An 11,823-nucleotide genomic window follows, 5' to 3' on the forward strand; every position below is an offset into this window, starting at 1 on the left:
CACACACTGTCGTGTTGACGCTGTGCCGTGCGTTCCGTGTTTGTTGACTCACGGGTCTCTGAAATGTAGAGCCTTGTTTCTTGCTTCTCGCGGACCGATGGAAACAACAGCAAACTTTCCCTTCGGCCTTTGGGCGCCCTTCGGCTCTCGGCCTTCGGCTCGCGTAATCTCCCTCCGGCCGCTCCTCGCGTTCAGGTTTCCCGCGCTCCTCCCCCCTCCCCCTCCCTCGGGCGATACATAAACACGCGATTTATCAAAGCCACCGGGCTCATGAAATCGGTCTTGTTTACGTTTCCGCGCGGGTGGCCGTGCGGGTGGCCGCGCCGGCCTCTCCAAGTGGCCATCGTTTAGCGACCGCCTTTTCTCTTTTTTTATTTTTTTGTCTCGTCCTGTCCTTCCTGGCGGGAGGTCGCGGCCGTCGCGGCGCGTCCTGCCCGTTTTCCGAATTTGTCCTCGTTCCTCGCGGTGACCGCCAGCGCCGCCAGCGCGCGCCGGGGATTGTCTTTACTGCGCCGAGGAACGGTCAATGAATAAAAAGGAGCGTTCTGGCGGACGGACGCGACAAATACTTTATTCGACTTGATATCCAGCTGGCCCGGCTGGCCCGGCTAGCCCCATGGCCGGCACAGGGTGGACGCGGGCAGGTACCCGGCCCGGGGCTTCGGGGTCAGGTCGTCCGGGGCGTAGATGCAGGTGCCGTTGCAGACGAACTCGAAAGCTGCAATAAAAGAGCAGCCACATTCAAATATTTTTTCAAAACGGACCTTGGAAAAAAAAATTAAAAAAATTACAAGGCTGCACTTTTTGTCAACATTTATTCGCACACAAGTCTACAGAATTTTAACGAGACAAGGTCTTCCAAACTGCCGTGAGAAGACGACGAAATTTTCAATTTGAAAACGTAAACACGCATAAATACGCGAAGAAAAAACACTTACTCTCCTTGGTTTGGCAGTTGTGGGAGCGGCGCACGCAGTCGTTGGAGAAGGTCTGGAAGCGGTCGCCCCACTGCACGCCGCACACGGGGGCGAGGTTCAACGGACACACGCGGGGGCACTTTTCGCCCTTCACGGGGTCCGCGCGCACGCACGCCGCAACACCTGGCACACAAGCACTCGAATTTAAAAATTTGAATCACAAAGACTTTTCTATGAGAACTACTTTTCTTTCATGTTGGTCTCTTTGAAGAGTACCGAAACGCACCAATCAGCACGAGGACGGCGACGAGACCCTTCATGGCGGCGTTCCTGGACTCGACTGACGGTCGGCGAGGCCGGGTCCGCTTATTTATACTGTAGGAGCGACTCGTCGGCCGGAGGCAGCCAGAGGCAGGCAGAGGGCGCTGGGACAGATACGACTTCCGGGCATCGCACGGCGGGACGCAAAAATCGGTTTAGAACAATATGGAGCCGGGGACAGGCCTCGCCAGCCCGCCAGAAACATTAAATTTGGCAGAGAACCTTATGGGAAACTGTTGAGAAGTGCTGGGAATCGAACCCGAGTCCTCGAAGTCGGAAAGTGACGTGTGAACTATCCCGGCCAAAGTGGCGTCTCCATGAGAAGAGTATCAGTGGAGTGACTGACGGCGGGTTCAAATAACGCGTGAGTGTTAGAAAATGATTTTTATTCTGCCAGTTTCTCGTCGTTTAAAACTGTCTTGGTGGCGCATCACCCCTTGAACGGCACGCAGAGGTCGCCGGGCCGGAGTGGGGCGCACTGCTTCTGCTCGGCCTTGCCGTGCTCGAACAGGCACGTCCCGTTGCAGACGAACTCGAAAGCTGGCGAAACAGAAACAAAAACCCCGCAATGAAGGCGGCGGTGCCTTTGTTGGTCCACAAGTGTCCACGTTACGCACTCTCGCGGGTGCGGCAGTTGCGGGAGCGCCGGACGCAGTCGTTGGGGAAGGTCTGGAATCGGTCGAACCACTTGGCGCCGCACACGGGCGCGAAGATGAAGGGGCACACGCCGGGGCAGGGCTCTCCCTCCACGGGGTCCGCGGCCGCGCCGGCCACTGGAAGCAGGCAAGCAAACCCACAGTCCCCTTCCCCGCCTCAACTTCCAAGTCCCCTTTCCGAAATCGTACCTAGCAGGAGCGCCACGAGAGCAGACAAAGAGGCGTTCATGTTTACGGCGTTCCTCTCACTGGCTTGGGCCGGGCGCCGTGACGTATTTAAGTCGGAAAAACCTGAACGGACGCACTTTTTTCGGGGGCCAGGCCCACGATATCGGCAGCCAACCGACAAAATATATTTTATTTTTAAAAGCAGGTAAACAAGGAGCTTCCGGCGATGGAACGGCGATGTTGTATGCTAACAACAACAGCAACATAAACAATTTGTGAAAGAAAAAAAAACTTGGTGGTCGGACTAATTAGTCACCGCGACCTGCCTCAAGTGAGGTGCTATCGTCTCGGACCGCCTGTGTGTGTGCGTGTGTGTGTGTGTGTGTCCCCGTGTCCGACGCAATCGCCCAGAGGGAATGTCCTGAAGCAAGGTGAGTATGCGTGGGGCTTTCCCGTATACAATAACAAAACACATTCTTGTAGTAAAACAAACTCGTTGGCGTTTATTTCAATTTTACATCAATGAGAAATCAAGGCGGCCATCTCGATGTCGTCCTCCTAAGTATTGACGTTCGGACCCTCGCAGGCGCCGGCGAAAAGCTCGATGAAGTCTTAAAGAACAAAACAATAAATTCTTTTAAGAAGCCAGCAAGAAAAAAAAAGATTTTGCCGTTGCACTGATACTGACGGGTGTTGTGCTCGCAGTTGTACTGGTCCATTGCGCAGGGCGTGGCAAAAGTTTTGACGCTGATGCGTTTGATTCGGAACTCGATGCCGCAGATCGGCCACGGGCCCGCCTCGTCGCACTGAAGGCAGCTTTTGCGGGGCTCCAGTGACGCACCGTACGCCGCTCCTGAGTCAGCCAATTCCCGAAATATTTTTGTAACATTTGTCACGTTTTGAAAAATTTACAACCATTTTAATTTTCTTTTTAGTTTTGAGTCAAAATTTGGAAAAACCAAAATTGCGCAGTTACCCAAAAACGCAGACACAGCTAAGAAGATGATGCAGGCCTTCATGGTGAAGCACGGGGAGTACTGTACTCCAGCACCGCCGCGCACCGGGCTTTATAGCCAGCCGACGTGGTTTGAATGAGTGTCCGTTTCCGGCAGAGATAGCCCAAAGCTCTTGAAAATATAAGGCGGCAATTAAAGCCGGCGGAATGGGGTTGGAAAGACAGGGACACAACACTCAGGTTTATGCTGACATTTTTATTTCGGTTTCAGTCTGTCGCGATTCAAGAAGTTAGCCCTCGCGCGGGCAGCCGCCATTGAACAGGAAGACGTAGCCTGTGGAAAGGAAAGAGGAATGAGAAACAGCGTTCACCTGCGGTGCCGCAAACTTGTGGATGGTGCTCACGTGTTCCGTTGGCGCAGTTGTACTTGCGGATCTCGCAAGAGGTGGCGAAGGTCTTGAGGCGCGCGTAGTACTTGGAGACGAACTCGGCCGCGCACACGGGCTGGATGTTGTTGATGTGGCACTCCTTGGGGCAGTCGTCGGGCAGGTAGGGCCGCCTGGCCTCGGCGGGAAGGCCCTTGGCCAGGCCGTCGGGCAGGCCGGCCGCTGCAACAGCAAGAGTCGTGACGGTTGGCGCCAAATTTTGGCGCCAAAGTTTTGGCCCTTGCCCGGGTGGCCCGTACCGCAGAGCGCCAGCATCGCGACGAGGAGCAGCACGGCCTTCATGGTGTGGAGGAGGAGGGAGAGCGCCGAATGCACGTCGGAGGCCTCGGCCGGTGTCTTATAGAGGGCGGTGCGCTGCGCCGCGAGGCCGGCCGCCGATAGCGCTGCAGTTAGGCCTTCCCTGACGCTCAAAAAAATGTTCCTTTCGGAAGATTAACGGGTCGGCCGGCCCGAAGGCCGAAACCAGTTTCCCCCTCGGCGTGCGCATCACACGGCGGCGCCGTTGTGGAGATCCAAGTCGCCTAGCTGTACACTGCCACTTCAGCAGGGAAAAGAAAATGGGGTCAAATGTGGACACTTTTTGCGGACGTTCCCCGCGGCCTTCGGCGAGCCGCGCTATATAGCTCGGCCTGCGCCCGGACGCACCCAGTTGCACCCAGCGCGTCGCGCCGCCAGGACAGCAAAAATGAAGTTCGTCGCCGCCGCTCTGGTCGCCAGCGCCGCCGTCGCAGGTGAAGCAAAGACAAAGAATCATTGTCGCTCCCCGTCTTTTTTTGAGCGTGTAGCACTTGCGACAATTTTCCAGTGATTCTGGCGCTGGAGGACCCCGTGCCGAGCTACTACGGGCAGTACCCCAAGGAGTGCACCCAGGTCTGCCACAAGAACCTGGAGCCCGTGTGCGCAAAGAACGGGGAGGGCAGGAACAGGACCTACCCCAACAAGTGCTTCATCGACTACCTCAACTGCAGGGAGAACACCGGTAAGGCGGACTGCGTGACTTAACTTTCTGGAATCAAAATTAATGTGTGCTGTGTTGCGGGTCTGCCTGTCAACGCCCGTGAGGCGCACACGTAGGCAAGCCCGCAGCGCTGCGACGTGCTCGTCGTGCCTACCCGGCCTTGGCCCCAAGGGGCAATGCTCCTGGCACCGCCGATTTAACTAACTGTTTTTGTTACGTTTTTTCAAAATGTTTGTCTTTTGTTTCTCGCAGACTTTGAGTTCGTGTCCGACGGCGAGTGCCCCGACGCCCCCCTGGAGTGGCAGAACGACGAGGACGCTTTCGCGAGGTTCGACGTCTAGCCGCCAGTCGCCTAGTTCAAACTGTTGTCCTCTACCGCCCCCTTCATCACGCCTTGACATGAACGCTTCCACAATAAATGAGACGATTCCATGAGATCGGTGTCTTTCTTCATTGGCCATGTCCCCACTCTCTCTGATGTGCGAAACACTCGTAAAGTCCGTTGAGTGGCGACGATTGTGACGACGTCAGCGCAGTTCCGGTGCACAACGACAAGGGTACAAAACCCAGGGACGCCCCAACGACCGCCAGTCCCACTCTGCAAGTCAGCCACACCATGAAGGCCTTCAGCGTTCTCCTGGTGGCCGTCCTCGCCGCCGGCCTGCTCGCCAGCGGTGGGTCAACGGATGATACACCTCGAAGATGAAATTACTCTTACACTCAAATGGAATGATTTCGCTGTCCAGCGTTCGCGGGCGACGAGCCGGGCGAGCGGTGCCCCTTCGGGTGCCTGGCGGTCGAGGACCCCGTGTGCGGCTTCTACCGCGGCGTGCACCGCACCTTCAGCAACTCGTGCATCATGGACCTCGAGAACTGCGTCAAGAGGCAGTGTGAGTGCGCGCCGCGCGAAACCAATTTTCGACAGTGCTATTGCAGTAAAGTGTTTCGTTTTGTCGGTTCCAGACTGGAGGAAGGTGGCGGACTGCGCCTGCGTTCCGCCGGCCCTGGCCCCTGGAAAATGAGGGGGGCAATCAAGACACCGCGCTCAAATGTTCCAACGTATGCGTCAATAAAAATGATGAGAGGAAATACAGTTTCATGCATTCACATCCCGCCTTCCCAATAAAAGAAGCATTAAAGAAAACGGCCCAGTCAAATTAGTACGAAACTTGGTCCAGATTGGAGGCGGTGGACACCTACGCATTTGACACCGTTTCGACAAACTTTGCTGCAATACCGCTCCCAAACTAAGGCGGCCAATCGCACTCCGTAACAAAGGTGTTCTAAAGGAAGGTCCAAATACCAGCCACCCGTTGAGGGAGAGCGATTATCCGCCTTAGATCAGACGCAGTGGCTGCCCAAAGTCAGCCCAAACGACGATTTCCACACATTTGATACCGTTTCGACAAACTTTGCTGCAATACCGCTCCCAAACTAAGGCGGCCAATCGCACTCCGTAACAAAGGTGTTCTAAAGGAAGGCCCAAATACCAGCCACCCGTTGAGGGAGAGCGATTATCCGCCTTAGATCAGACGCAGTGGCTGCCCAAAGTCAGCCCAAACGACGATTTCCACACATGTGATACCGTTTCGACAAACTTTGCTGCAATACCGCTCCCAAACTAAGGCGGCCAATCGCACTCCGTAACAAAGGCGTTCTAAAGGAAGGCCCAAATACCAGCCACCCGTTGAGGGAGAGCGATTATCCGCCTTAGATCAGACGCAGTGGCTGCCCAAAGTCAGCCCAAACGACGATTTCCACACATTGATACCGTTTCGACAAACTTTGCTGCAATACCGCTCCCAAACTAAGGCGGCCAATCGCACTCCGTAACAAAGGTGTTCTAAAGGAAGGCCCAAATACCAGCCACCCGTTGAGGGAGAGCGATTATCCGCCTTAGATCAGACGCAGTGGCTGCCCAAAGTCAGCTCAAACCACGATTTCTACCCATTTGACGCTGTTTCGACAAACTTTGCGGACTGCTTATTTCAAAATTAACAATAGTTTCAAAATTACCAAAAAATACTAATTTTACCGGGGACTGCGTAAAATACCGTATTTTACCGTAATTTATCATTCTTTACCGGTAATATTACTTGCTCTTACATCCCTACGAACGAAAATTTAAAAACAAATGAGAGGTGAGCGGTGGAAAGCGGGAGGTGGGGGAAGGGGAAGGGCACCTTGACCGTGACGGGCGCTGCGCTCACAGCACGTCGGCACGCTGGCATGGCGGCACCGATAAGGCACGACTCCAGACGGCATTAAGTCCGGCGAGTGACACGGAGTGACAGGCGACTGATTCCGCACTGTCTCGCTCGCTCTGACGAGGTCTGACGAGCGTGCCGCCACAGTGCGAGAAGGACAGAGCGACGATTGGGAATATGGCTGCAGGTGTGGTCACGCGGCCACGCCCAAGCCGGACAGCGGGAAGTATAAATGGCCGGGCGGGGTGGCAGTCCGCAGTCTCGTTCCGCACTCCAAAGCACCATGAGAGCCACCGTCGTCATCGTCCTCCTCAGCCTGTTGGTGGCAGGTCAGTTCGGAGGCCAACCACTATAAACATCATTTTTAACTGTGCAATTAAATTTTTTCGTTGAAACGGCTGTCACACAGTCTTCGGCAACCCCGCCGTGAGGCCCTGCCCCGACGTGTGCACCGCGGACTACGCCCCCGTGTGCGCGGTGCTCAGGGGCGTGTACAGGACCTTCAGCAACGAGTGCCAGCTCGCCATGACCATCTGCAAGAAGCGCCAGCGTGAGTACTCCATTTGCTGCTTTGTTTTCGCCAACTGTTGCCTTTGCTCTCGCATAACCGCCCTTCCGGTCCAGCCTGGAGAGTGGTGGCCAAGTGCGCTTGCGTCGACGAGAAGGGAGCCCCTCCCGGCAGCTACCGCCCCAGCGTCGGCAAGTAAGGCCCAGCGAGAACGTCATCAACAGCTCCACGAATCGTCGAGTGGCCAAGCCTGAAACATGTACTCCAACAAATAAAACAGCTATGATGCGACCAAGACATTCCATGTTTTACTAAAAAAAAACTCACAACCAGAAAATTTTACGGTTACAATTTTTCTCACTGTCGTTTGTACGTCTACGATAAAGAAGAAACGACTCGGGCAATATTGAATACTGTTAAAAGTAAAGAATTCTGCGAATTTTGTGTCGGTGCATTGAGGACGTCATCCCCAGTTGCGCCTGACGAGTAATGGGGTCATTATCACGGGGGCAGCGTGTCCAACAGGCGTACCAACCGCCGGACATGCCGCCCTCCCTCCGGCCGGCCGCGCCAGCCGCGCCAGCGGTCACTTCTGGTCGAATCGATGCGGCGTGCAGCGCCCTAAAAATTAAGTACATGGCGTAATGCGTGCCTGTGCGCATGTGTGCGCATACACGTCTGTTTGCTGCCGTGTGTGTACGGGGCACTGTGTAACGGGTGCAAACTACATGCCCCTTCATCGACTGCAGTTGGCACTGCCGTGACACGATTGCCCTGCTCACACAGGAACGCACACACAGTGCCACACCAACGCACGTGAAAACGCGCGCGCAAGGCACTTATTAATTTTCGAAGCGGCATAAAACACACATCGCACTGGATATTAAAAGTGGCGCTCCGATATGCAAATATTTGCGCCGTCTGTCGCGCCGCTGTTGTCCAGCCCGGATTTTGGCGCGCGAAATAAAGACGCCGCCATTTTGCCGCCATTTTGCCGCCTCTTCCCGCCCTTTCCGCGAGGTCGACGCCACACTATTATTTTGCGGCCGGGCTTCTTCCTTCGGGGACTGCTTCGCCTCACTTCGCCCTCCGACCTCCGACCACTTCTGATTAATGGCAAGACTTAATTAAAAGCGAGAGGGGATTAGATTTCCATTTCTGGCGTCGTGAACGGCCGCTGCCCTCCGAGGAGTGCACGGGGAGGAGGAGGAGGACGCGCGCGACGACGCCGCCCAGGTGAAGGAGGCCACCTCCACGAGTGGCTGGGTATTTGCGGGACGAAGTAGTTAAAAATGGTAAAATAATAATTGTAAAGCTGTGATTGGGGGAGCTCCCCCGCCCCTTGCTGCCGCCACGCGCCGCACCTGTGTCACCGCGGTGGCTGTTTGCCGAGCGTATCGGCACCTGGCGGCTGTGCGTGCAGTGTGCCGTCGGCGCTCCGTCTCTCTCGCACTCACGGGGCCGCCCCTCGGAGTGCGAGAGAGAGGCGCGCTGGCGGCGGCCCGCCGGAAAATGAAAAGTGAAAGTGGCGCGATGATAGCGGTGGCGGCGAGGCGACCCCTCTGTAGATAGCGCGCCGCCGGCCGGCCGGAAAAAGCGAAAAAAAAAGGCACCGCCGCTCTTGGTAGTCGAACCGGAGACTTTTCTTTCGGGGTGCACAGTGTACGTGACGCAGCTGGGGGCCCAGGGCAAGCGCAGGGCAAGCCCAGGGGTCACCTTTCAGGGAGCAAAGGACGGGAAAAGAATGCCCGGCAGAGTGGCCGCTGGAGGGCTTTCTGCGAGTTAGTGTTCACGGAGACAGACAGACAGACAGACAGACAGCAGGTAGGGCAGATAGGTGGGCCAAACGGACGGACGGACGGACGGAAGGCGGAGGCAGGGCGAGGCACAGCCCTGCAGCACGTCGACACTCACGGGACCTGCCTTTCCGAACTCTGACGGGCAACTCGGAGACTTTCGCCAAAGTTGGAGGGAGCAGCCAGCGAAGACCCCAGCCGCGCCCTTTCGGAGCCCTCTCGGAGCCCTTTGGGGGTCCTTTCGGGGTCCGCAGGGGACTTTATAAGTGCCGGACCACCAAACGCTGGAGGCTGCATGCACTTTTCAAAAGTATAAAGAAAAATAACGAAGAAAAAAAAATGTGACGGTCGGCAGGGATCGAACCCGCGCTTCCGGCAACAGTCGTCGATATGAGTGCTGGCGCTCCGGAAAGCTCCGGTTGGCCGCGGCGAGTTCCGCTGCAGTGCGGGAAAGAGAGAGCGGTTCGGCGAGGGGGAGGCCGCGCTGGACACTTTGAATTGAATTGACTGATACACATCATGACGGGGTGCAGCGCTGCGCGTCACGGGGTGCATCTCACTCTCACTCGATGACAGTGATACCATCGCCCGGCCGTCCTAGCCTCCCGTGGGAACCTGTGGGTGCGGCCCGCCACGCCACGCCACGCGGCCTGGCGCGCTGCAGGGCTGCAGGGATGCAGCAGGTTGCACCCAGTCAGTGCGGCCAGTGCATGGAGTCGCTGCGGTGTCGCGGCTCCACCATAAGCGGGCCCCCGGGGCATGCGCGCCGCGCCACGCCGCGCAAGGCACTAACTAGCCAGACAACAGCGCTGTTCCGAACATCGCTTTCGTCTCTCTCTCGCACTCATGGGGCGCTCCACGAGGGTGCGACTGAGACAGAGCGACCGAGCGCCGCCGGCCAGGGCCAACCCGGGCCAGCCCCCCGGGGACGCGCGGCCAACGGGGTGTGAGTAACGCTGAGGGGGACTTGAACCTGTTGAATAATGCGTCCGCCACACAGGCACTCACACACACACACACACATACATACACACACACACATACACATATACATACACACACACATACACTCACACGCATGGGATACTTATCGGTCCGATCACGCGCGCGCACCGCGTCGCGCTGTGGCACTGTCGCTCTCGCACACCTCTTGAACGCTTCCTTGCCACCCTCGCGCTCACTGCGCTCGCTCGGCTCGCTCGCGTGTCTCACCGCGTCAAGTGGGTGTAATATCCCCCTCGAAAAAGAGAGACTTCTTCTTCGCGCGACTGTATGGAATATTGGCCGCGCCGCCTTCTTTGCATTTGTCGAGGCGTTCCGGATATGCATACACGCGCCTGCAAGGAGTGAGGAAAATGAAACGACCAAAAGTATTTTTCTGACAAAAACGATAAATTGCTTCTTTTGGTAGACTCGTAGACTCAGTACGGCACAGTTCCAAAATTGCGAAAATTTTGAATTTTTGATCTGATTGTGACACTTGTCCTTCCTGGCATGTCCTCGTGGGAACGCCAGCCGGCGCGACTGAGTCGCCTCGCCGCCCCCCGTCGACTCAGTCAATCTGCCACTTGACGGCTCCACTGGTTTCCGACAAAGATCCCGTCGGGGCGCCGCGGCCCAGCCATGGCCTCCATGGCCCAGCGAACCGTGAGGTGCAACAACGCGCTGGGAAAGCTCGACCAGAGACAGACAGACAGGCAGGCAGGCAGACAGACAGACAGACAGACAGACAGACAGACGGACAGTCAGACAGCGCCATGGGAGGCCCCGGCACCCCGGCTTCATACTGTCGACTTAGTCCGTTCCGAGCCGGTGCGGCCCGGTGCGGCCGATCAGGGCAAAGGATTAACGGCACCACACTGCGAGGCGTGCGAGGCACTGTGCCAGACAGTGGAGGGAGAACAAAAGGACGACGTCCAGCAGTCCGCACTCGGCGCGCAGTCTGGGTCCAGCCAGAAGCAGCCAGAAGCGGGAAAAAGAAAAAAAACTGGAGAGGATAAGTTGTGGAGCACCGCCAGTGTCAGGCGGCACAACCGCGCACATGTGGCGCAGGCCGTCCCAGCCGCCCGGGGCGTCGCGGCGACGCTCGGTCCAGACAGTCCAGAGAGTCCGGCTGCACAGTGGCGACGGCCAACCGGGGGCCGCGCCGCGAAGGACACCGTGGACACCGTGGACACCGTGCCTAGCGCCTGGCGAGTAGGCCACGCGAGCGCACGGCTGCCGGAGGGCCCCGGAGGCTGCCTACCGCCACGGCGCGCTCGCTGCCCTTGCTGTTGACGTCAACGCCAACGATGCTGGACCACCAACGGTCGTGCTGCATGCCAGCGTCCAGCCGGTCCAGCCCAGCGCCGCTGGCCGCTCGTCCTTTTGCGGCGCGACTTTTAATCATTTTCATTATCTCCCCGATATCGGCGGGGCGCGCAGCAGAGAGAGCGAAAAAGAATAAAATAAATATGAAACGAGCGGGAGGGGAAAAGGGGAGGGAAGACGTCACTTTCATTGCGGTGGAGCAGCCCTTGCGGTGGGGCGGAGGGCGGCGTGGCCGGCGTGTGCGGACCAGTGGACGCCGCGGCCGGCCAGCCACCCCCACCCCCCACAGGCCCGCGGCGGGAGAGGCAGGGCCAGGCACGGCGCGCCTGTCCAGCTGTGTTGACACTCGAGGGCCGCGGCCTGCTTGGCCCTCGGCTTGGCCCTCGGCTTGGCCCTCGGCCTGCCACCACGCAGCGCGCACGCACCGCCACACTGGCCGCAGCACCGCGCAGCACGCCGCTACTTGAGCCAGTCCGTGCGAGGGCCGACGGCCCGAGGAACCCCCGCGTCGCCGCGGTGGATTTGCCAGAAGGCCGGTGGAAGCGGCCCAAATTCTAGACGCGTTTTGAGCTCCAGAGTCG

At 57.6% G+C, this 11,823-nt stretch overlaps 6 protein-coding genes across 6 annotated transcripts; 3 read left to right on the forward strand and 3 right to left on the reverse strand.

The window, feature by feature from the left end:
• Positions 1 to 1,272, reverse strand: LOC117640130 (vasotab-like). Its single transcript, XM_034376393.1, has 3 exons — positions 1,204 to 1,272; positions 939 to 1,100; positions 1 to 718 (listed from the first exon to the last, which is right to left on the reverse strand). Exons 1-3 carry the CDS (start codon positions 1,235 to 1,237, stop codon positions 609 to 611), a joined length of 306 nt encoding a protein of 101 aa, XP_034232284.1. The 5' UTR covers positions 1,238 to 1,272; the 3' UTR covers positions 1 to 608.
• Positions 1,273 to 1,607: 335 nt separating this feature from the next.
• LOC117640129 (vasotab-like) lies at positions 1,608 to 2,199 on the reverse strand. The gene is made up of 3 exons (XM_034376392.1): positions 2,084 to 2,199; positions 1,856 to 2,011; positions 1,608 to 1,778 (listed from the first exon to the last, which is right to left on the reverse strand). The coding sequence occupies exons 1-3, from the start codon at positions 2,121 to 2,123 to the stop codon at positions 1,669 to 1,671; spliced, it is 306 nt and encodes a 101-aa protein (XP_034232283.1). The 5' UTR covers positions 2,124 to 2,199; the 3' UTR covers positions 1,608 to 1,668.
• A 340-nt stretch (positions 2,200 to 2,539) lies between these two features.
• On the reverse strand, positions 2,540 to 3,760 carry LOC117640083. Its single transcript, XM_034376316.1, has 5 exons — positions 3,703 to 3,760; positions 3,422 to 3,625; positions 3,039 to 3,351; positions 2,751 to 2,915; positions 2,540 to 2,673 (listed from the first exon to the last, which is right to left on the reverse strand). The coding sequence occupies exons 1-3, from the start codon at positions 3,743 to 3,745 to the stop codon at positions 3,308 to 3,310; spliced, it is 291 nt and encodes a 96-aa protein (XP_034232207.1). The 5' UTR covers positions 3,746 to 3,760; the 3' UTR covers positions 2,540 to 2,673; positions 2,751 to 2,915; positions 3,039 to 3,307.
• Positions 3,761 to 4,076: 316 nt separating this feature from the next.
• On the forward strand, positions 4,077 to 4,856 carry LOC117640082 (turripeptide Gsg9.2). The gene is made up of 3 exons (XM_034376315.1): positions 4,077 to 4,194; positions 4,269 to 4,442; positions 4,674 to 4,856. Exons 1-3 carry the CDS (start codon positions 4,149 to 4,151, stop codon positions 4,760 to 4,762), a joined length of 309 nt encoding a protein of 102 aa, XP_034232206.1. The 5' UTR covers positions 4,077 to 4,148; the 3' UTR covers positions 4,763 to 4,856.
• A 56-nt stretch (positions 4,857 to 4,912) lies between these two features.
• On the forward strand, positions 4,913 to 5,510 carry LOC117640084 (extracellular protease inhibitor 10-like). Its single transcript, XM_034376317.1, has 3 exons — positions 4,913 to 5,095; positions 5,168 to 5,311; positions 5,385 to 5,510. Exons 1-3 carry the CDS (start codon positions 5,038 to 5,040, stop codon positions 5,441 to 5,443), a joined length of 261 nt encoding a protein of 86 aa, XP_034232208.1. The 5' UTR covers positions 4,913 to 5,037; the 3' UTR covers positions 5,444 to 5,510.
• A 1,329-nt stretch (positions 5,511 to 6,839) lies between these two features.
• Positions 6,840 to 7,435, forward strand: LOC117640135 (vasotab-like). The gene is made up of 3 exons (XM_034376396.1): positions 6,840 to 6,957; positions 7,038 to 7,178; positions 7,253 to 7,435. Exons 1-3 carry the CDS (start codon positions 6,861 to 6,863, stop codon positions 7,333 to 7,335), a joined length of 321 nt encoding a protein of 106 aa, XP_034232287.1. The 5' UTR covers positions 6,840 to 6,860; the 3' UTR covers positions 7,336 to 7,435.
• Positions 7,436 to 11,823: the final 4,388 nt, after the last annotated feature.

This window comes from Thrips palmi, unplaced genomic scaffold (assembly GCF_012932325.1).
Source record: "Thrips palmi isolate BJ-2018 unplaced genomic scaffold, TpBJ-2018v1 HiC_scaffold_12, whole genome shotgun sequence".
NCBI lineage: Eukaryota > Metazoa > Arthropoda > Insecta > Thysanoptera > Thripidae > Thrips > Thrips palmi.

Excerpts from the sequence above, each read along its gene's own strand:
- LOC117640130 (XM_034376393.1), bottom strand. The coding sequence starts at position 1,237 with ATGAAGGGTCTCGTCGCCGTCCTCGTGCTGATTG. Across the intron at positions 1,101-1,203 it reads CGCCGTCCTCGTGCTGATTG|GTGTTGCGGCGTGCGTGCGC; the intron begins GTGCGTTTCGGT and ends CTTGTGTGCCAG. Across the intron at positions 719-938 it reads CAACTGCCAAACCAAGGAGA|CTTTCGAGTTCGTCTGCAAC; the intron begins GTAAGTGTTTTT and ends CTTTTATTGCAG.
- LOC117640082 (XM_034376315.1), top strand. The coding sequence starts at position 4,149 with ATGAAGTTCGTCGCCGCCGCTCTGGTCGCCAGCGCCGCCGTCGCAG. Across the intron at positions 4,195-4,268 it reads CGCCAGCGCCGCCGTCGCAG|TGATTCTGGCGCTGGAGGAC; the intron begins GTGAAGCAAAGA and ends ACAATTTTCCAG. Across the intron at positions 4,443-4,673 it reads CAACTGCAGGGAGAACACCG|ACTTTGAGTTCGTGTCCGAC; the intron begins GTAAGGCGGACT and ends TGTTTCTCGCAG.
- LOC117640083 (XM_034376316.1), bottom strand. The coding sequence starts at position 3,745 with ATGAAGGCCGTGCTGCTCCTCGTCGCGATGCTGGCGCTCTGCG. Across the intron at positions 3,626-3,702 it reads CGCGATGCTGGCGCTCTGCG|CGGCCGGCCTGCCCGACGGC; the intron begins GTACGGGCCACC and ends TTGCTGTTGCAG. Across the intron at positions 3,352-3,421 it reads CAACTGCGCCAACGGAACAC|GCTACGTCTTCCTGTTCAAT; the intron begins GTGAGCACCATC and ends TCCTTTCCACAG.
- LOC117640129 (XM_034376392.1), bottom strand. The coding sequence starts at position 2,123 with ATGAACGCCTCTTTGTCTGCTCTCGTGGCGCTCCTGCTAG. Across the intron at positions 2,012-2,083 it reads TCTCGTGGCGCTCCTGCTAG|TGGCCGGCGCGGCCGCGGAC; the intron begins GTACGATTTCGG and ends GCCTGCTTCCAG. Across the intron at positions 1,779-1,855 it reads CAACTGCCGCACCCGCGAGA|CTTTCGAGTTCGTCTGCAAC; the intron begins GTGCGTAACGTG and ends CTGTTTCGCCAG.
- LOC117640135 (XM_034376396.1), top strand. The coding sequence starts at position 6,861 with ATGGCCGGGCGGGGTGGCAGTCCGCAGTCTCGTTCCGCACTCCAAAGC. Across the intron at positions 6,958-7,037 it reads CCTCAGCCTGTTGGTGGCAG|TCTTCGGCAACCCCGCCGTG; the intron begins GTCAGTTCGGAG and ends GCTGTCACACAG. Across the intron at positions 7,179-7,252 it reads CATCTGCAAGAAGCGCCAGC|CCTGGAGAGTGGTGGCCAAG; the intron begins GTGAGTACTCCA and ends CTTCCGGTCCAG.
- LOC117640084 (XM_034376317.1), top strand. The coding sequence starts at position 5,038 with ATGAAGGCCTTCAGCGTTCTCCTGGTGGCCGTCCTCGCCGCCGGCCTG. Across the intron at positions 5,096-5,167 it reads CGCCGGCCTGCTCGCCAGCG|CGTTCGCGGGCGACGAGCCG; the intron begins GTGGGTCAACGG and ends TTCGCTGTCCAG. Across the intron at positions 5,312-5,384 it reads GAACTGCGTCAAGAGGCAGT|ACTGGAGGAAGGTGGCGGAC; the intron begins GTGAGTGCGCGC and ends TGTCGGTTCCAG.